Source organism: Pelobates fuscus, chromosome 6 (assembly GCF_036172605.1).
Source record: "Pelobates fuscus isolate aPelFus1 chromosome 6, aPelFus1.pri, whole genome shotgun sequence".
In the NCBI taxonomy this organism is placed as follows: domain Eukaryota; kingdom Metazoa; phylum Chordata; class Amphibia; order Anura; family Pelobatidae; genus Pelobates; species Pelobates fuscus.
The window spans coordinates 179,163,197-179,183,647 of record NC_086322.1 but is presented as its reverse complement, the minus strand read 5'-3'; the positions used below and the strand labels follow the sequence as shown (position 1 = coordinate 179,183,647).

The 20,451-nt window shown below is 37.2% G+C and overlaps 1 protein-coding gene across 2 annotated transcripts in view; it reads right to left on the bottom strand.

The window, feature by feature from the left end:
• FHDC1 (FH2 domain containing 1) overlaps nucleotides 1-19,079 on the bottom strand; it is a 44,890-nt gene extending 25,811 nt beyond the window's left edge. For both annotated transcript variants that reach the window (XM_063458513.1, XM_063458514.1), the window contains exons 1-3: nucleotides 18,934-19,079; nucleotides 6,006-6,594; nucleotides 855-916 (exon numbers count right to left, since the gene is read on the bottom strand). In XM_063458513.1, the coding sequence (XP_063314583.1) occupies nucleotides 855-916; nucleotides 6,006-6,464 (521 nt within the window). In that variant the 5' untranslated portion in view covers nucleotides 6,465-6,594; nucleotides 18,934-19,079. The remainder of the gene's footprint in view (nucleotides 1-854; nucleotides 917-6,005; nucleotides 6,595-18,933) is intronic.
• Nucleotides 19,080-20,451: the final 1,372 nt, after the last annotated feature.

The following is a 20,451-nucleotide window of genomic DNA, read 5'->3' as shown; positions in this document are numbered from 1 at the left end:
ATATATAAAAAAATAATAATAATAAAAAAAAATTATAAAAATGCCCACCCCCCCACCAAATACACACACACTGTATTCATACAAACACACTGCATTCATTATATACACACTGTAAATAAATATTCAATTAATATAATTTTTTGGGGATCTAATTTTATTTCGAAATTTACCAGTAGCTGCTGCATTTCCCACCCTAGTCTTATACTCGAGTCAATAAGTGTTCCCAGTTTTTGGGGGTAAAATTAGGGGTCTCGACTTATATTCGGGTCGGCTTATACTCGAGTACATACGGTACTCTGTCTTTTGCACCTGGCAGACAGCAAAGAGAAGGGGAGAAACAAAACAATGTTTCTGTTTCTTCTTATTTGCAATGTGTGCCTTGTGTTAACTGGATGATGTCATTTGCGAAACCTTTAATATAAATTTAAAAGAAAACAGAGCATCTCATGAAAAAAGTTAATACAAGTTAAAGATGATTTCAATATTCTAAATCAATGGTGTAAATTCCAGAGAAGCGACATCTCCCTTTTAAAAAGCTGCAGAAATCATCTGCTTCAAATAGTTTTCTAAAACAAAACATGTACTGTACATTAATAAAGTGCCTGTATGTAGCTCTCAACTGACTACATTCAACATCATTCTAAGCCAGAGACTGCCTGAGAGTAATGTTATAATCAGTAACAGACTGGCTACTGTGTCCATAACGCATGTATTGCATTAGAACACATCTATTATAAAATTAAATGGAAAAAAAAGATATACCCCACTGGTCTCTCCTAAATTATTTGCCAGTTCACCGACATTTATACTAGCGCCCCCCCCACCCCCACACCATAAAATAAAATGCAACTTACTTTTTGAATTGTTTCAGAAATATGCCAATATTCATGCTTCTTTTTGAATCCAAAATGGAAACCTACAAATAAGACATTATACAGTCAAATATTTTGGTTTTCGACAGTGTAATGCAAATTAAATGATTGATACCAATATGCCTTAAAGGCAAGATAGTTCAAATTAAATAAAATCGTTTTTGATTTTCTAAAGCTATTGCATTTCCAGCACCGCGCATGGCATTGGATTATTTAGCTGCTGTTGTCAATATTGATCAATCTGCAGATTCACCGTACAGGGCTCAAAACTTCAACTCTACACTAGCCATTGGCAAATGAAAATCTTTCCCAAGTGAGTAGAAATGAACCCCTGGAATGTGTGCTATGGTGATTAACTTTTAAGGCCTGGTCGAAGACACAACTGATAATGTATGAACGCACTTCCTTAAACTCACCTGTTAGATTTACTTGCTAGTGTAGTGCTGACCCAATTTGCAACACTAGGGGGACCTACAGGATATTAGGCAGGTGGTTTTAAATTTGTGGTTAATCAGTGTACAGCCCCTCACAATTGCCCTCTTTTACATTGAGGGGAGGTTATATATTTGGCGTTCACACGTGTAAACAGTCTTCGGAAAATTAAAAAGTCTCTGTAGAACACTGAAACATTGACGATGAGATCTGCTGCTTAATGCAGTAAATTTCCTTCATTTTAAATTACCCAAATCCTTTAGAGTATACCTTTTCTTGGATATTATGTGACAGTCTGACGTTGCAGCACAAAAGGTCATTGAGAAACAGAGTTATCAGTCCTTGGATTTATTTATATCTAGTGAAATTTAGTAATTGCTAAATATTAAGACAAACAATATAAATAATTGACATTTAAAAGATTTTTTTTTTAACTATATAGGTTCATATTTAGATATGTTGTATGATTTTGCAGAAAAGTGTTTTGAGTGAAACTATGAAAATAACTTTATGAGTACTGCGCAGAGTATCTATGTCAGATCCATGAATTAGTTATAGAGATGAGCAACACGCCATCTCTTCAATGAAAGAAATTCAATGCCGGTAATGAACAGCCATTCACCATGACCATAAAAAAGGCTTTGTTTGGAAATGAAAAACAAAGATCAGGAAGTCATCGTCTCTGCAACCCAAATACAAAATGCACATTGGGTTTGTTTAAACCAACGTCCTTTAAAAAACTGCATTATGATAGGTTTTAGAGAACCAGCTATTTACTATTGCAGGTGTAAGACTCATAATTGGTTTGTAGGTAGAAGATAATAGACAAGATGATTAACTAACGAAAAGGTTCTGAGAGGGAGTTGCATGCTTTGTTGATCACTCTTTGTGACGATCCTGATGAAAAACCATTCTTTTAAAAATGATCCAATCATAACAAATCAAAACAGTAGCTAATCAGGGATGACATAATCGCTGCACGTAAGTAACAAAATAGTCTTTCCCGTGTTATCATCCTCCCTGTGGTGACATCACTTTCCATGCTTGATTGAACAAAATCCCAGAGCAAACATGGCTTTATCAACAACAAAGAACAGTACAGGTCTGAATCTAGTATTGTTGCAAAACGCATAGAGCTGCACAGGGAGCTGGGTTAAATGTTTTGAGAGAGAGAGAGAGAGAGAGAGAGTGTGAGTGAGTGAGTGTGTGTATGTGTGTGTATGTCAACAATGCACAATACTTTTGTTTAACAGTGTCCCTAAATAAATAGCCAATGTCGTCACACTACAAGAAAAACAACGGTCTTCCCACACCCTATGTAATCTGTACTGGGCAGGGACCATTTCCCTTTGTGCCAATACACTCTGATCTTCCAGTACCTTTTTCCATGTATTGAATTTCTCCTCTGCTATAAATGGTCTCACATGAGAAGATTGTGAACATTTACATAGTTCAGCAACCTCAATGCCCAGGATACATCTCTATTACATCACATTGAAGAGTGGTATTATTGGTAAGAACAACAAAACCATGTTGTTTGTTTTTAGACTACAGGGTGGAATATGGCATCTTGTTACAATATGTAATTAACTTAATAAACTATAGTCATTCTTAACTTTTACTTCCATGTTTGAAGGTCTTGCTGTAGGCAAACTGAGAGGTACGTTTAACAAGCAGTGAACGGTGTCACATGGCGCGTGATGGTACCAGTAATATCAGTGAAAGAACCATAACATAAACATCCACATGTCCAGGTGAGCCACTGCACACAGAAGTAATTAAAGGGACAGTGGGAAATGTTTAGCAAAGTGTTCTGAAAAGTGATCTAAAGTTTTCTTAATAGTAAATTCTACCATTTTTTATAGATTTCCTTTGCAGAAAACGTCTTTTTTGTTTTTTATTTTTTTTTAGAGAAAGTGGGGGAAATATTCATAAATCCATTGCAAGGCCTTGGCACAAAAAATGGTGTATATTCAACCATTACAGTGAAAATAGATGAACAAAATACAACAAACTTAAACTGCACCAAAAATATGACAATGATTAAATGGAAAAATGTCAACGACACTTTGATCAATCTCTTCCTGTATCTTTTGTAACAAAAGATCATGTCCGGAATTGCAACATAACCAGACTAACTATTGGACATCGGACAGACACTTCAGGGTGACAACACTGGCAAGAATGGCAAGTTTACAGATTTGGCAGCTAAACCAAATATTTTTTTTTTGTACCTACACCGATATAAAGTACTGAAAAACAAGCAGGAGCAATGGTTGCAGTCTTGTGGTTACTCAAGCATAGACACTCTATAATTAGATGTTGTAACATGCCTTAATATAGATCCCCAAAATATTTAAGCAGCAATAAGTAGTTAATGGGTAACATTTGGACATCTAACGAGCATTATCTTTGAAATAATGGATGGACAGACAGACCTACCTAATTCTCAACTCTTAATATAGAAAGGGTCTTGGTACTACAACTTCCAGGTTCTAAAGCACTGTTTAAAGATGTTCAATCAGATGTACCTTACTTTAAAAGTTTTTATCTCCAGCTCTGTTAATTGAACTTTAATTATCTACAGGAGGCTCCTGCAGCATCTAGCAAGCTATTAACAGAGCAGGAGATAAAAAAAATCTAAATTAAACAGAAGTTGCAATAAAGGAAGTGAAAACATTAGAGGATTCTTTACAGGAACTGTTTAGGAAGGCTGTATAAGTCACATGCAAGAAGGTGTGCATAGGACTGTATAAACAAAGTGTTTTAACGCCTAAATGTCAGAGAATTGAGCAGTGAGACAGCAGGGGCATAATCTATACACCAACACGGCTTCATTAAGCTAAAGTTGTTTTGGTGACTATAGTGTCCCTTTAAGGGAACATGGACATTGCACCGAGACAACTTGAGATTAAGTGGTCTAAGTGCCTATATTGTCCATTTCATAATTACAGATATTTACTGTATTTGTAAAGGGAAAACACCAAATAAAAAAAATAAAAATAACTCTCTCAAGTATACATTAGCATAAAGCTTAACAAATATCCAGCTGGTACACTGGGGGCCAAGTGACGTACTTAGATATTCAGGAAAATCCAACATTTAATAGGTTCACATGTGCCAACCGATATTCACTTTATGCTGGCATGGCTTATTTCAATTAGTTTAGTGTGAAAGAAAAGCAGCATTCAGTATGAATACGTCAGTAGACACATTAACAGAGTCTTGCTGACATTCCAGTAATTTATAACATTTTTTATCGAGGGGTAAGGGTAAATGAAACAAAGAAGGAGATTCCCCAAGGCCACTGGACTCCCAGAAAGTCCCACGCCCACTGTCACTACAGCTCACTTTATACAAAAGTTTCATTTTTATGGGCTTTTTAGTGAACAGCTAGGCAGCATGACTGTTAGGGGACACTTTAGTGTAATGCATATGTGGGGTTTAATGTTGGTTACTCTGGCAACATGTTCGCAACGCTTTCAGAGTGTCATGAAATGTATTTAACCAGATCATTGTCCCAGGAACTAATTTCACAGACACAGAGTCCTACATCCGACATAATTTAAAAAAAAAAAAAAAAGAGCTCATTTAAAATGATCTGTGCTGGACAGGCATTTTAAACAGGCCTTTTTAGTATAGTATCAAGCTGGGATCATTCCTTGCTTAACCCCTTAAGGACCAAACTTCTGGAATAAAAGGGAATCATGACATGTCACACATGTCATGTGTCCTTAAGGGGTTAAACATTTTACCCTGTCCTTGCATGGTGTAATCTATGAAACGATCTGCACTGACAGTTGGTCTTCATAATGTTGTCTGCCGTATTAATAGCCAATACTTTAAAACAGAATCTAATGATCTAGGTCTGTCGTGTTCATCGGATAATTACGGATTTGCAGTCTTATTAAGTTTCACTTGGAACAATCATGCAGACCTAATGATCACTGTGGTCAGTCAGAAACCAAAAGCAAGGAGTTGACTGAGACACCCATGCGATCAAACAAGGAACATCCTCACAACAAAATCTTACCATCTATTTTGTCTCTCTATTTACACTTGCAAAATGTCAAAATATAAAGCATATATGATATTTAAAGAATAAAGACTTAAAAGACAAGTCTTTGAAATTAAGAAATGACAAGAGAAAATCATAACTGCATACACACACACACTATAGTGTTTTTTTCCTTTGATATTCTTCTTTTAACATCTGCGTTTACTGATCCCAACATGTTAACACACTTTGCTTTCAATACATACTTTTCAATTAATAAAAAGATATATGGCCAAAACATGTTTTAGCAAAATAAAAAAAAACATTTATATTCTGAATTCTGAACTGCGCCCCGGTTGTTTGGTGCTTCAAATTATGCCAACAAAAAACCTTTAGCTTAATGCGGCAAAAACTATTAAAATAAACTAAGCAAAAAAAAATAAAAATACGTACTTTTCAATTAATAAAAAGATATATGGCTAAAACATGTTTTAGCAAAATAAAAAAACATTTATATTCTGAATTCTGAACTGCGCCCCGGTTGTTTGGTGCTTCAAATTATGCCAACAAAAAACCTTTAGCTTAATGCGGCAAAAACTATTAAAATAAACGAAGCAAAAAAAAAAACAAAAAAAAAAAAAACACACCACAACAACATTGCATACATTACTTTTATAGAATAATTCCGCATGGTTATAAATTACCTCATCCTTGGATTCACGAAAAGAAGACCTTAAACTCCCTCTTCCTTTAATCCCACCTGATTTTGTTTCTTCTTGATGCCCGAACAGTTCCTCGATTGTCTTTGTATCAATTTGGTATTGATGTTGCCTGGCAACCATAGTCCAAATATTTGTTTTTCCTCGAACTTGCTCCTCTGGAATGGTCTTCCAGAAGAAACTCCGCATTCTCTTCTTCTTACTGTCATAACCATATCCAGAACCTCCATTCTGTAGGAAAGAAGGTGGTGGTGGGGGAGCTCCAGGCAATGGTGGGGGAGGTGGTGGTCCATTGTGGTTTTGAAAAAGCGGTGGTGGTGGGGGCGGAGGGGGAGGTGGTGGTGGGGTTGGCAAAGGATGGTCAATCATTAACTCTGTTATGGCCACATTACATTCTCCATTTTCTTTATCATTGGCCAGCGAAACACAGTTCATAACATGCATCTTGGTGCAGTCTTTTCTTTGCAGGAAGCATTACTAACAGAGAAACAAAGAACGTGAGGAAAGCATCCTAGTAATGGCTTGTCATCGTTAATTCCACAGACTCTTCTACACATGTGCTCCAATCATAAATCTGAAAAGAACAAAAAAAGAAATAGGTCAACTTAAACCCCAGAAATGGAGACTATAATTAGAGTAGCAGCTTATGGCATATCGGACTTTGAATGTGCTTAGTGGTCAGGAAATAATGAGGGCCCACAGATTTATCTGTCAATATAGTCCATATGGTAGTCTAACTTATTAATCATCATAATCAAGGCTTTATCTTCCAGCTTTTCACCATCAATGCCCCTCTTACCCACTCCTGTCTATTACCATCACTAAGCGCTTACTAAATCCTCGGCAGTGCCACCATGCAGGCAGTTCCTTCTTTAGCATGGCACATCAGAAGCCTTAGGATATTTACTAGTGATTCTCCATTAAGCACCTTAAAACATAATGCATTTTGGCAAAGATCAGAATTCTAGCAAATATTGGAGTTTCTTAAAACAAACAGAGTTTACACTTCAGATGATTTACTTCATGTACCATTATAGCAGTTTTTTTTGCCTACTACCTACTTTCAAGAAACATCTACTAATGTTCCATGCTCCATATAATTGTATCCCCTCCCCCCCAGTTGAATTTGCCATAGATGTCTATTAACAAAGAGTGGATTTCAGCCAAGAGTTGAAATCTCACTGACAAATTCAAAAAGTCATGTTTAAATGACAAAAGCAAAAAACAGAAAATATTTTAAAAGAAACTCAAAAGCAAAAAAAAAAAAAAAAAAAAAAAAAAGCAATAAAACTTGAAATAAATGTATTTAAGCAACAAACTATTAAAAATAGCACTTTATATTAAGGTATTATTTAATAAACGTGGCATATAAAGTGGTGACATGAATTACAAGTGCAACTTGATCTCTTAAAATGGCTTGATGGTGGTTGGGGAAGTGATGTAAAAAAACAGAACAAAGAATATTTCTATTGTGTATTTAATATAGAATGACGCTTCCCCAGTAAAGCTATATTGGCTATATTTCAGTTTATTGTTTATAGTTCGCATTAAAAGCCTTTCATTGTTCATTAGTGGTTAGCATCAAGCTATGCTGAATGCCATTATTACGTTACTTATCTAGTCCACTTCAGATCACTACGAAGAAGTTTCTATGAATCATTTTCCACTAGAGTGCTGATAAAGATTTTTTTTTTTTGCTTTAGGCCAAGCAGCACTTCTTGGTTTAACCCTGTCCCTGGATACTAAAAAGTTTAAATGCTACAATTCTGTAAATGCTAGTTGCAGGACTCATGAATGCTGTCCAATTCTTTGGGTACTCCTGGCTCCATAATAATTTCAGTGGGCTGTAGTAGAATGTACTGTTAAATTAACACATGGGTTAGGGTTGCCAGATCACTTGATTCCTGGACAGATATGACTTTCATGCTGACGGGCAACACACAAACATGTGACTTTTAAATGCCGCATAAGGGGAAACTGTTAATCAAGCAGGAGCCCTAGACAAACTGCCTCAGTTAGTTGACTTTCATCCTGTAGCATCGGATTGCTACACACAACAGGGTGACTCTTTTCGTGCACGGTCCATCAGCATGCTGAAGTTATGCATGTTCACAAGAATTGCTGAATCTTGCAATGCGTGCAGGGATACACAAGTAGAAACCTTAGTGGACAAAACAGGCCAGCTTTGTTGTTCAGCAGGGTTTGGTGTTTCAGCAGGGTTAGGCAGAAATGTAGGTGTGAATGCAGGCCTCAAGTCAGGGAACAGTGCTTCAGGATTAAGGAGACAAAATGTCCTCTCCATGATGACCTCTCCATTAATGCAATGCTTCTCTGTAGGGTGTATCTCTATAAATGTAATCAAATTTGTAAAAACACATACACAAAAAAAATAAATCAATCTAATGATTTTATAGGACAACATGAAATACAAATCTACCTCAACATACCTACGATAATCCTTTAGGTGACTGAGGCATGGTCTAAGTTTGCCTGTTCATTGAGGCGAGCGGTTTGTTCTGAAGTACTTGAAAAGATATTGTAGGAACAAAAGGTGTTCGCAAAGTAAATGACTTTTTGAGCTGACATTTCTCCATTACATAAATATGTAAAAAAAAAAAAAAAATTATCACATATCCTGGAAAAATGCTTTCAGCATCTCCACATTCTGTATGTAGATTCTGAACGTTCCCCATAGAGATGCACAAATTCAGTGCATTTCTATGAGGAGATGCTAATTGGCGTAGCTCTGCATTTTGCTGTGCAACAGCCTCCCAATGCTTTCCCTTGGGAAAGCATTGGCTGGGCTAAGTTCATAAAGACTTAAGATCTCAGCCGTAGAGGTGTGGCCAGAGGTGTGGCCAGCTGAATGTGGCGAAAATGGCGCGACAAAGGAAAAAAAGATAAGTAGGCTCACCTTTATCTCCAACCTGAGAGAGACCGGGGACCCAAACTGCTACTAAAGCAATATAGTGTTAGGAACACACATTTGTATTCCTGACACTATAGTGTTCCTTAAAAGGTGCAGTGCAATTCAAACAATTAGTTACTGTGTATATGCTCCAATAGTGGTGCTAACAGAGCATGGTATTGTAAAGAAATGCAGAATATATTGCACATTATGAATAAAAAGTAACACAGAGAAGGTTAGTACCGAATATGTAAAACTAGCAGGACAACATAGTATCTCTCATTTTTCAACATTTTGAGGTTATTTCATACAGACATTGTTTGAGTGCAAGTAGCTTATACGTGCAGGGTTTATCGCAATACAACCTTCGTTTTGATTCTACTTTTCTGTTTACACCAATTACAATCAACCCTCTGTATATGCTAGCTTGGTTCCATTTTGCATTGCTTTGCAATGCAAAACCAATACTATTAAAAACACTTAATTTACCTTTCCCTCCTCTCCAAAGCTCATGCTTACCATATAGAGGCACGTATCTGCCAGGCAACAGGCTCAATACATTTTTAGTTATGAAGATTGACTAAATGTAATCAAGGTATACAGCTCAGTTGCGGAATAGCAACCATGGATAATAAGATTTAGGGAGAACTCTGGGGACATACTAGGACATTTGTACAGGCTGCAATAGAATCACACATTGCTCTTTGAAACACATAATAGCAAGCATGTTAATATACAGAGTGTGTTTATTTTGCCAATTAAACAGTATTTACATGCTGTTGGCTTTTTGGGATTCTGTATTTCTAAAACTAGATTCACTTCAGAAACCAAAGGGTATTTTTAAAAATTATTCATATTTGTGTCACAAATTATCATATTTGCCAGACCAGGAATACTATGCAACATGTTAGACCTTATACTCCCATTCACATAATACAGAAAATGCATTAATAAAACAACAAAAAAGGTCTGTAAAGTATAATAATATTGTTTAATCTCCTTGACTGTCCTAATTTAATGTGCTCCAAGTTATATGAATCCCTCTATGTAGAGAAATGTATGTCAATTTATAGTGTGCAGGTTGATGGGGTGTGATCTGCAGCGAAACTAGATTGTGAGACCAGCAGTTTTATGATTTGGTTACACCCGGCATCACAAAGAATTTAAAATAGACAAATCAGGTTCCCACTCTCGTGCTGTCCAGACAATTTGCTAATTTCCAGTGCCTAAGGCCATCAAAATTCAACCGGTCTATGTGAAAAGGTTTACTGTTCTTGAATATTTCATGTAATGCAACCCCTATTTAAAAACTGTCAGAATGACCCATCAAGCTAAACCAAAATAAAATATTGGGTTCCCTTAAGGTAGCTCTTAGAGGAGTATATATTTTGGGGGGAGATCCATTATCTGCTAAATATCAACGTTAAAAGGTTCCACAAAAAACAAAAACAAAAATCCAACACGTATGATCACGCAAGTAGCACTGTAAACAAGACTTAATTTTCTTCTCCAATTGTAGGTAATATTCCATTTTGCACCATTAGAAGAGATAACAGACCATCTGTTACCATACAAAATCCATCACACTTACAAAAAATAATGGACTCTTCCTGTAGCTCATATTTTAAGTTTACAGTACACTTGTCCATAGCAAAAACATTTATAAAAAATAAAAAAAAATCAGGTTTGATAGAATGCTTGTTTTTGGGCAATACAGCTTTTGGCAATGTGAAGTTTCCCTTCTGGCAAAAAATTGTCAAAGCAATAGTTTCAAAATAAATAAATAAACCCTTTGGACAACCCAGAATGACAGGATGATTGGTTAATGAACTGCAAAATATATTATTTACATATTTTACCATACACTGACTGGTCTACCAACAATAAAGGGGAATATTAGGAGGAGCAGAAAAAAAAAAATATACCCAGAGTTTTTATTTTATTTTATTTTGTTTGTTGTTGTTGTTTTTTTTTTACTGCTCCTCCTCATAAAGCCTGTCCTCCAACTATTAATAATGTTTTTCCTTCCATCAACCATATATTTCTTTTTTTGAGCCACGGACAGAAGTCGAAATCAAAAACAATTGAAACAGCTCTGTCCATTGCCGGTTTCATGATTTACACATATAGCAATTTGGGAATTTGGGAATTTAGAAAAATCGTCAATCACCAAATTTTAGACAATTCACAATTAGCTTGACACCAATTGCACACGTCTAGTTTCCAGTGTGAAAGTTTATGTTTAGCGCCTTCTAGGTAAAAAGCCAATAGTCGAGCTTTGACATGTTTAACGGAATTAGAAGCAATTCAATTTAAATGAAGAATATCCTAATTACTGCATGTTTTAATCTCCCATTAAATTACAGTGACTGTTGGAACAATCTGTATGAGTTCACTCCAGAATACCTTTGTTGTCCACTAATTAATAAAAGCAGGTGTTTAAAGGAACACAGACTTCTACTTCTAAACTACAGCCAGATGTTTGGAACTTTAAAACATCACTGACATCATCCGAAGCACTTTTGATCGGAGACGATTCACAGCTCTGTATTGCAGGTTCAAAGTTTTATATAATCAAACGAATCCCACTAACCACATATGTGAAGGTAATTTAAAAGATCACTAAGAACCATAGTCACTACAATAAGCTGAGTTAACCATTGTCCCGAAGATCCAAGGAAAGTAATGAAACCATTAGCAAACATTGGTAGGGTATGCTGTAGTAGTTATGGTGCTTGGAGAATTTATTTGCTGCGGAATTCCTCATTGTAACTTTACATTCCTGCTGCAGCATTTGAATTCTGCATACTTAAACACATCACTTTTCATATGCTGCCGGGCAATACAAACAAACTAAACGTGTCCACAAAAACAAGGTGGATTGAGTAACCCTAATCATATAAGTAACATACAAAACTATAGCGGCAGAAGTCCACAGGCCAGAAAATAAAAAATTGTAAACTACATTTACTAAGCTGAAGTAATGCTTGCTATAGGGCCTGAGAACGTTATTACACAGATATTTTATAGTGTCATATCGAGTGACCATAATTTGTTGCCAAATAAAGAGTTATAAATTTTGCTACAAGAATGGAAAAAAATATTAATTTGGGCATGTACACAGAACTATACACAATTAATAGAATCAGAAATGGATCACAGAATTTCAGTTTTAGGACTAATCAATCCTTAAAGGGAAACAAACTTGTTTTCCTGGCACTATAGCGTCCCCCTTTGTCAAGTCCCCTCCCCCCGCCCACTTCAATGAGCTGAAGTGGTCTGGGTGTCTACAGTGTCCCTTTAAAGGGGTACTATAGACATCAAAACAGATGTAGCTTAATAAAGCAGTTTTGGTTTATAGATCATGCCCTTGCAGTGTCACTGTTCAATTCTCATGCAGAGTGTGAGGATGTCCAGTGTCATTTCACAGAGTTCAACTCTGTGAAACTCCAGGAAGTGCCTCTAGTGTCTGTCTGGTAGATTGCCACTAGAGGCAGTCTTAGGCCTGCAAAGTAATCATTGCGGTTTCTCTAAAACGGCAATGTTTTACATTACAGGACTAAGGGGGACATGGACACTGCGCCCAGACCGATACAATGAGCTGAAGTGGGCCGGGTGCCTATAGTGGCCCTTTAATGCTTACCTCCAGTATATAATGAGGAATAATAAAATAAAAAGTGTTTTGTTGAGCAGTAGGACAGACCACAAATCAGTCTTGTTATATATTCTTAGAAGTAGCTCAGGCTGTCTGTTCCCTGTGTGTGTGGTCATTTTCAACCGCAGTTTTTACTGTTGCTAATGACAAATGCAAGTCTAGAAGAAATGCAAATTGGCTTCCATACACTAAACCTGTTTATAGCCGGTCACACACACACACACACAAAGGATTTAAGATAGAATATTGAAAGAGGTCGAGCTTGTTAAATAAAAATAAAAAAATAAATTAATAAATGAGATAGTATCCCACGGAAGCAGCATCAGTAATAACCTTAATTATGCATCCTGGTATAATAAATCAATTTCCTTCTTGTCCCTTAAAATTGTCTCAATTACAAAAAGAAACCATTGTGGCTAATGATAGCATAATTACTGTGCAAATACACGCACACAAAGGATTCACCTGTAATTTTGAGAATTGACAAACAACCTCATGAAAAGCTTTGTACATAAAAAGGGTTTATTTACTAACAGCCTAAGTGATCTCTCTATTTCAGTTCAATGCACCCAGTACATTAGCTGTAAGCAAGTAATCTGTATATTCCAATGGAACATGATCCATAGTATGTGTCTGGGTTGCCCACTGCCTATTTATTTGAGAACACCTTTACAAAATGCATGGGGTCAGGGCTGCATTTCAGGGATTAAAGTCCCAAAAATAAATTCTGCAAGTGCTTTGTGTTCCATGCATGCGTCCTGATCTAGTTTGAAAATGCTCAATTAATTACAAAATACAGACAAGGTAAACTTCCTAATAAAGAAATTGAAGATGTCCTAGTATAGATTTTGTTTGTTATTTAAAATACATTTTACTACCGTTACTACTACTACTAATAATAATAATAAAAAAAAAAAAAAAAAAAAAAAAAAAGGATCACAACCAAAGGAGAGAAATATGACAATAAGATAGCAATACATAAAAGCATATAAAAAAAGCAACCAACCATTAAAGTTTTAATAATACCATAAACAATTAAAAAAAATATATCTCCCCATTATCTCAGAGCTCATTGACTGCTTAGGGGAATGCCATAAAACATATAACCTAGCATGTAAAAATCATTAATACAGCCAATTACCAAAAACTGTGAACCTTTTAATATATAGCTAATGTACAACCTTTGTGAAAAGCTATAAAACATATTGATTTCAGGCCAAGTCACGGTTCACGCTGCTGATCAAATCTAGATAATCTAAATGCAATATTGGTTGTATTCCGCTTCTAAGGACAGGGGTTTCATGATATGAATGCTTAAAGGAACACTAAACACCAAAACCACTACAGCCCATTGTAGAGGTCATGGTACCAGGACTCCCCAGTTACCACCCCACAAAAAGTAGTCAAATTGTTTTCAAACAGTTTGACACTTGCCTGGGTCCCTTGGCCACTGCAGTTCTTCCTATTTTCTCAATATAACTAAAGCAGACGCCCTCAGAAAATCAATGGAGTGAGAAAAGCAGCACAAAATAATCAAAAATGGTTTTGCCTACAAGCAGCTGGATGGTAAATGCGGTTCTTAACAAATACCATAATCTTGTAAATACAAACGTGAATAAGTACGTTACATGAGCATGAATAGTCTTCAATCTTAGCAAGTGCAGCAGACATAGATGTATTTTTACCTCTGCCGCAACATTTAATAGCGTTATTGTGATCATGCTTATTCTTTCAATCAAAAAAGTGACAGTTCCACTTTAATAACGATAATAAATAGCACACAAATTAAACTGTCAGCTCAAGGTAGCCATATGACCCCATACTACTACTAAATAGCCTCAGATAAACATTTCAGAAATGCCACAATGCTTAATAAAAGCTAAACTCTTGACTCATTAATCACAGCAATCAAAAAGCACTGTGTGTGTCATTACCGGCTTCTAATTTTATAGTAGTTACACATAAATATTACAGATGATGTTTATTTCCACTGAAAACAGTAACAGGTAACTAAAGACTAAGATTATTGACAACAACATCCTGCTTCCTACTGTAAACTTACAAAGAGGTGTGAAGTTTGTTATGGAACTCCTGAATGAGGGACTAAAAGGATTTGGTGAAAGAATGGACAATATTTAGCAGTGAAGTAGAACAAGGATTGTGAATCATCCACTTATCCAATAACGAGTCAATAGCGCTCTACGTGTAATCACTATATCCTGTAGTGAGATGAAGTGCAGGTAAGGGACTAGGTAAACTCATCACCCAGCCCTCAACTTCCTTCCTTCAGATAAAGAATAAGTCAAGAATGGACAAAGAGTAAGCAGAGAAAAGTAAACAATGGAAAACCCATCAAGACGACACTTAAACGTGATTCGAAAAACAAAGCTGAGCTTTTAAATCCTTCTGATATTAATGAAGTCATGAAAACCGTAGAAAAAAATAACAATGCCACACTAGTGATAATAAGGCAGATTAAACAGAACGATAAAAGACGAGACTCGTGAACAGACGCTAATAAAATTAAACCATACACAATAATGTTTTTCGCCTCAGGACCTGTCTACATTATATTGTCTACATGTCCTTCAAGAAATTAACAACAATTTGTTAGAGTTGGGTTTATTTCATAATTCCACTGGTGACTGAAACCATCATCTAGTTTAAATCCCATTGCAAGATCTTTCATTTACTTATACACAGCTTATAAGAAAAATTAATGCTCAGATGATAAGATACCAAGGTAAATACTGGAGGAACAACTAGACAGACTGTACAGTTCATACAGCGGGGTTATATTTTATGTTTTCATGCAAGTGGAATCAGTACCTGTAAGGTCAGAGTTCTAAGAAGTGATATTTAGGCAAAGATTTATTAAAAATTGATTGGTCTGCTACGAGGAGAAAGGAAAGATGAAGAGAAAAAAAATAAAAATGTCATTAAGATGAAGAGGAATAAAAAAAATAAAAGCAGAGATACTTGTGAATGTGTGAAAAACTTTAGCCATAAACCAATTTTTTCTTTTAATAAATTAAAAATGAATATACAAAAAAACAAATACACAAATCATTTAAAATGTATTATCTAAAATACTTTTTACTCTAAAATGCTTTTTCACTCCAGGTTGTCGCCTACTGTTGCATCAGTGAGATTTGCTTGTTTTTTTCCATAAGAAACACGATAGAGTAGACCTATATATAGTTTTTGTTCTGTATTCTGAGTAGGTGAACAAAATTATTTTTCAGATCTATGCAGGCCTTTATATCCCTAAACGATAGCTATATTTTAGTGGGTTGACCAACTGAAGATCAGCCAGTTTAGAAACATTCTCCATCCTTCCTGATACATGCATGGTTTCTATTGTAGTAATGTGATGATGGCTGGACCCAGACATTGATATTCAGGTTTGGATAACACTGGCAAACTATACCAGGAATTACTGCGGTGTACATGTTAGAAATATGTGCACCACTTACACAGCATTTCAGGTGTCGTTCTTGAATAAGGACAGAAGAAGCGAACATAGAGAGCATCTTCTATGATGAGAACAATATTGTATGATGGCTTGTCTAGTTTTTTTTCATGTGACGTTTACAAAAAAACAGTAATGATACAGTGTAGATCATTTCATTACAGGTATGGTCAACCTATACCCACCATGCACTGTTTGCAAATACGCTAGACAGGTTTGACAACAGTGAAAGAGGAGTGGGTTGGCATTCATGGACACCCTGTAGTGATTCTCTGGTTGAGTAGGTGAGGATTCTTTGTCCAGTATCACTTTTCTATTGAATATAATGAGGTGTATCTCTGGTCTCACAAGTCCGCCCAGTAACCTTATCCTCCACATTACTACATAGATCCTGTGCCAAAGGCAAACGGTTTCAGTTGGGGTTGTGTTTTTAGCAATGCATAGGTTTTCTATGGGTTCAGCAAGATCTCATTAGCTTTCCCTTAATTGTGTGCCAGGCAGGTGCTATAGAAACCAGTGATGCTCAACAGCCAAGTTTATGGATGCGTTACATGGAACGGGGCAGGGTTAGAAGACCAAGGCTAAAATAAAAAAAAAAAGCCTGATATTGTTTAACTCTCACCAATAATTCAGCTGGTGAAATTCTTCATGTTAGAAATAAAACCTCTCATCCAATTTTTCAAAGTTCTGCAAAATGAAACTACACCCAATTTTAAGGGGAGGGTTGATGGAAATGTCTACCAATATTTATTCGACTTAGTTAAGGTGCTCTGTTTACATACATGCACTGAAGTGAACTTATAGGTAAAATTAGATATTTAAAAAGGACAGAGTTGAGCTTTTCAAGAACTTAGCCATGATAAACTCCGGTCTCAGTGAAATCTTCTGAAGAAAAACAATACTCCTTTCAGGTTCATTAGAAAAAATCTTACCAAAGTGTAAAATTCCCAACCATTGGTTGGAAGAAATACAGTGATTGTACTGCAGAATTAAATAAATGCATGATTTTGGGGGCACAAAATTTCAATGTGCATCCTCAAAACAACACAGAATATTTATCATATATTTCCACTGTACATTAACCCTTTGAATGCCTTGTGTGTAAGCAAGGTTTATTGCACAATGACAAAATGGCTAACACTACATCTGCTTGATATTTGCCCTATTTTGTACGAATACTCCATTCAAAAACAAAAAACAAACAACAATAAAAGTGTTACAAACAAGGACAGTTTGTCAACCAAAACTCTGTTTCCTCACTTTGTTAAAAAGGGTTTTACAAATAGTTTAATCTATATTGTACTTAACATATTATATGGTGCAATTAATTAATCCTGCGTCCATCAACAGCTATAGAGTCGAACACATACTATCAATCCAGTGTCAGGTGTGCAACAGAGAGCAGCTAACTAACTAAACTAGCAATGGACACAGCTTTATTCATAAATATATGTATAGATCACTCCATTACCATATCACCATCTAAAGAGACACTTAATAGCAACTAACAAGTGAATAGTAAATATAGTTCACCTCTCGGATGAAGATAACAACAGGTTTTTCGACTGCCATGGGAAAAAGCAATTAGTAATGCTTGTGATCATGCTGGGATGAGATCAGCCTCCCCTCCCTTTCTAAGAGACTCTCCCTCATCCCCTCCCAGCATTTTACAATGCAAACCTTATTTGATGTCACTTGCCAGCTTCCCCATTGAAAGATCCTGGGTGGCAGCTAGCATCAAGCCTCCCTCCCCCTCCAGACTCACTCACAACTTCTAGTGCTGGGAGCCTGGGACCAGGGAGACTGTGTAGCCAATGGGGAATAAATCCTGCAACCATGACTCCAGGTCACCCATGGCAGCATGACAGAGACATCAATCACAGGGCACACTGTGTGTGAACCACACAGCTACACAATACACACATCAACAGCAGACTCTGCAGATCAGACACACAGCAATCAATGCACTGTCAAAGATCATGGAAAGGAGACTCAGAATAGAAACGGACATACACTTGATCACTCATGTATATTCAGCTGAATTGAGAGATTTAACCCCTGGGTTGGCGGACTGAGTTCATGCTTCTTATGTGAAGGCCCTTTATTCAAAGCATACAGGCAGTCAGAGGGTTAAATGGAATCTCTCACTAATAACAATGTAAGCGAATTGTGCACACTTGGCAGAATAAAGGAAAGGTTTCTACATGTGTCGGTGAGAGTAACTTGATCAAGTACTGTGCGATTAGCTCATGATAGAGAATACTGGGTCCATCACAAGCACCTATTGACAGAATGCAGCCTGTGATCGCTCACCCCTTTACATGCTATCATAGAGCAGGGTACAGAGATTTGTCAGAAAGGATAAGTACGGTGTAGAAATAAATTATCACACTATGATGATTGATTACAGCAGCAGACCTAACAAAAAGTTAACAAAGTCTGTAGAATGCCTATATCTGTGAGTTCTCATACAAAAAGCAAGTTTAATAGAAGTGAGGGGGATACAGGGTGGACATTCTATTGGTTTCCATGGTGATAACTCCGCGTTTAGAACTTTACCCCTGATACGTTCTATTCTTTAACCTCAAATTGTATCCAGCGCACAGCCAGGCCACTGCACTATACAGACCCATAGTGCAAAATAAGACCATCTAAATCATGACCCTCCCATGATTCTTTGAATTACATATATAGCCAGAGAATCATGGGAGTTGTAGTTCACCAACATCTGGGGGGCCGGAGTTTGAGGACCCATGATCTAAATGGAGCCCAGCGCTCTAACCTCCCCAGACACAGGACGTGCAGAAGCCCAGCACACAGATTGCTATTACAGGGATAATGAATATCAGGGAACTCATGACCCAGCTGTATCCTTTACCTGTGTGGTGGCATCTGTCACTGTCCTTCCATCAATGGATACAGTTACTCCTTCCCGTGTGCCAGCTGACAGCATTAATAAATAATCCAGGAGTCTGCTCGTTGCGGCATATCCCAAGCTTCTTCCAGGAGCTCCGCTTGCCTGCCCGCTCCCAAGCGACTGACTGCAGGAGTCACAGAACGCTGTCTGGAAGCGTGGGATGCGCATGCGCAAGGAGGCGGGTTTTCAGGTGCACACACCATGGTTAGCCTAGTTTCTCCAGATCCAGGTATGAGGATCCCAGTGTTCTGCTGTAACTCTAGAGTTATGTGCTGAACGGAGACACTGGGACACAATCCTTCTGGGGTTTGTTTAGTTTTATACAGCCACAACAGTGTTTTGTGTGTGTTTTTGTCACTTCGCAAGGGCCAAGCAATGCATGTGATTGCATTACAGTAATTAGCAAACAAAGCCTAGCCCAGTATTCTGAGTTCACTCACTCCCAGGATTGTGTGACCCAGTTTGCCATTTAAACAGTGTATCCGTGTAAACGATCTCATTTTCGGGTATGATTAAATTAAGTAATGATCACTATCTTCATTTATTATGGAGGGACTTTCAGGGATGATGAAAAGTCATTCACTAAACTAGTGTAAGGTGTTCTCAGGGCAGGTGCCTCTAGGCTCATAATTCCAAGTCATACCCTGCTCCCCAACCCCAAAATATGATCGAAAATTTAAGAATAATGAGTACTGGACATTGCAGGCATAAAACATCTCAAAAATATATCTTCATACTCGTCAACTGCATAGGTATACATGTATGTGTGTGCTCTGCTTGTAATGTATTGTGTTTCAATCTGTGAGTATAGTTAGTGTAGGCAGCTTTGTAAATGCATGCAGGGTTACAGATAATGATAGAAATGGTAAGGAAGATGGGGGGGGGGGGGGGGGGGGAATGGAAATGGAGGACGTTGAGATGTGGGGGCCAGCTGGGCAAGTGTCTTGCATTCCTTACTTTTTAATTCCCCATACCCTTGCTAAGTTCTTTTTGCATCTCTTACTTTGACATTTCAAAATGTCAGGCAATACGTGAACTTTGCAAAACCCTGTGGGACGAGGGGAATTATCTCCCATGGAGCCTGAGATGGGGCCATCACGCAGGCCATACTTACTCCTTTGCAATCAGGGGTGTATCCTGGTTTTGTGCTGCCCTAGGCAGGACAAAACTCAGGCGCCCCCCTCACCCCCACCCAACCCTTCCCCCGCCTTCTAAATACACACACACTGACAGATACGCATCCATTAGCTAACTGTTAGCTAATGGATGCGTATCTGTCAGTGTGTGTGTGTGAGTGTATGAGTGTGTCTGTGTGTGAGTGTGTCTGTTAGTGAGTGTGAGTGTGTCTGTTAGTGAGTGTGTCTGTTAGTGTGTGTGTCTGTTAGTGTGTGTATGTCAGTGTGTGTGAGTGTCTGTTAGTGAGTGTGTGAGTGTGTCTGTTAGCTGCTAACAGACACACTCACACACTCACTAACAGAC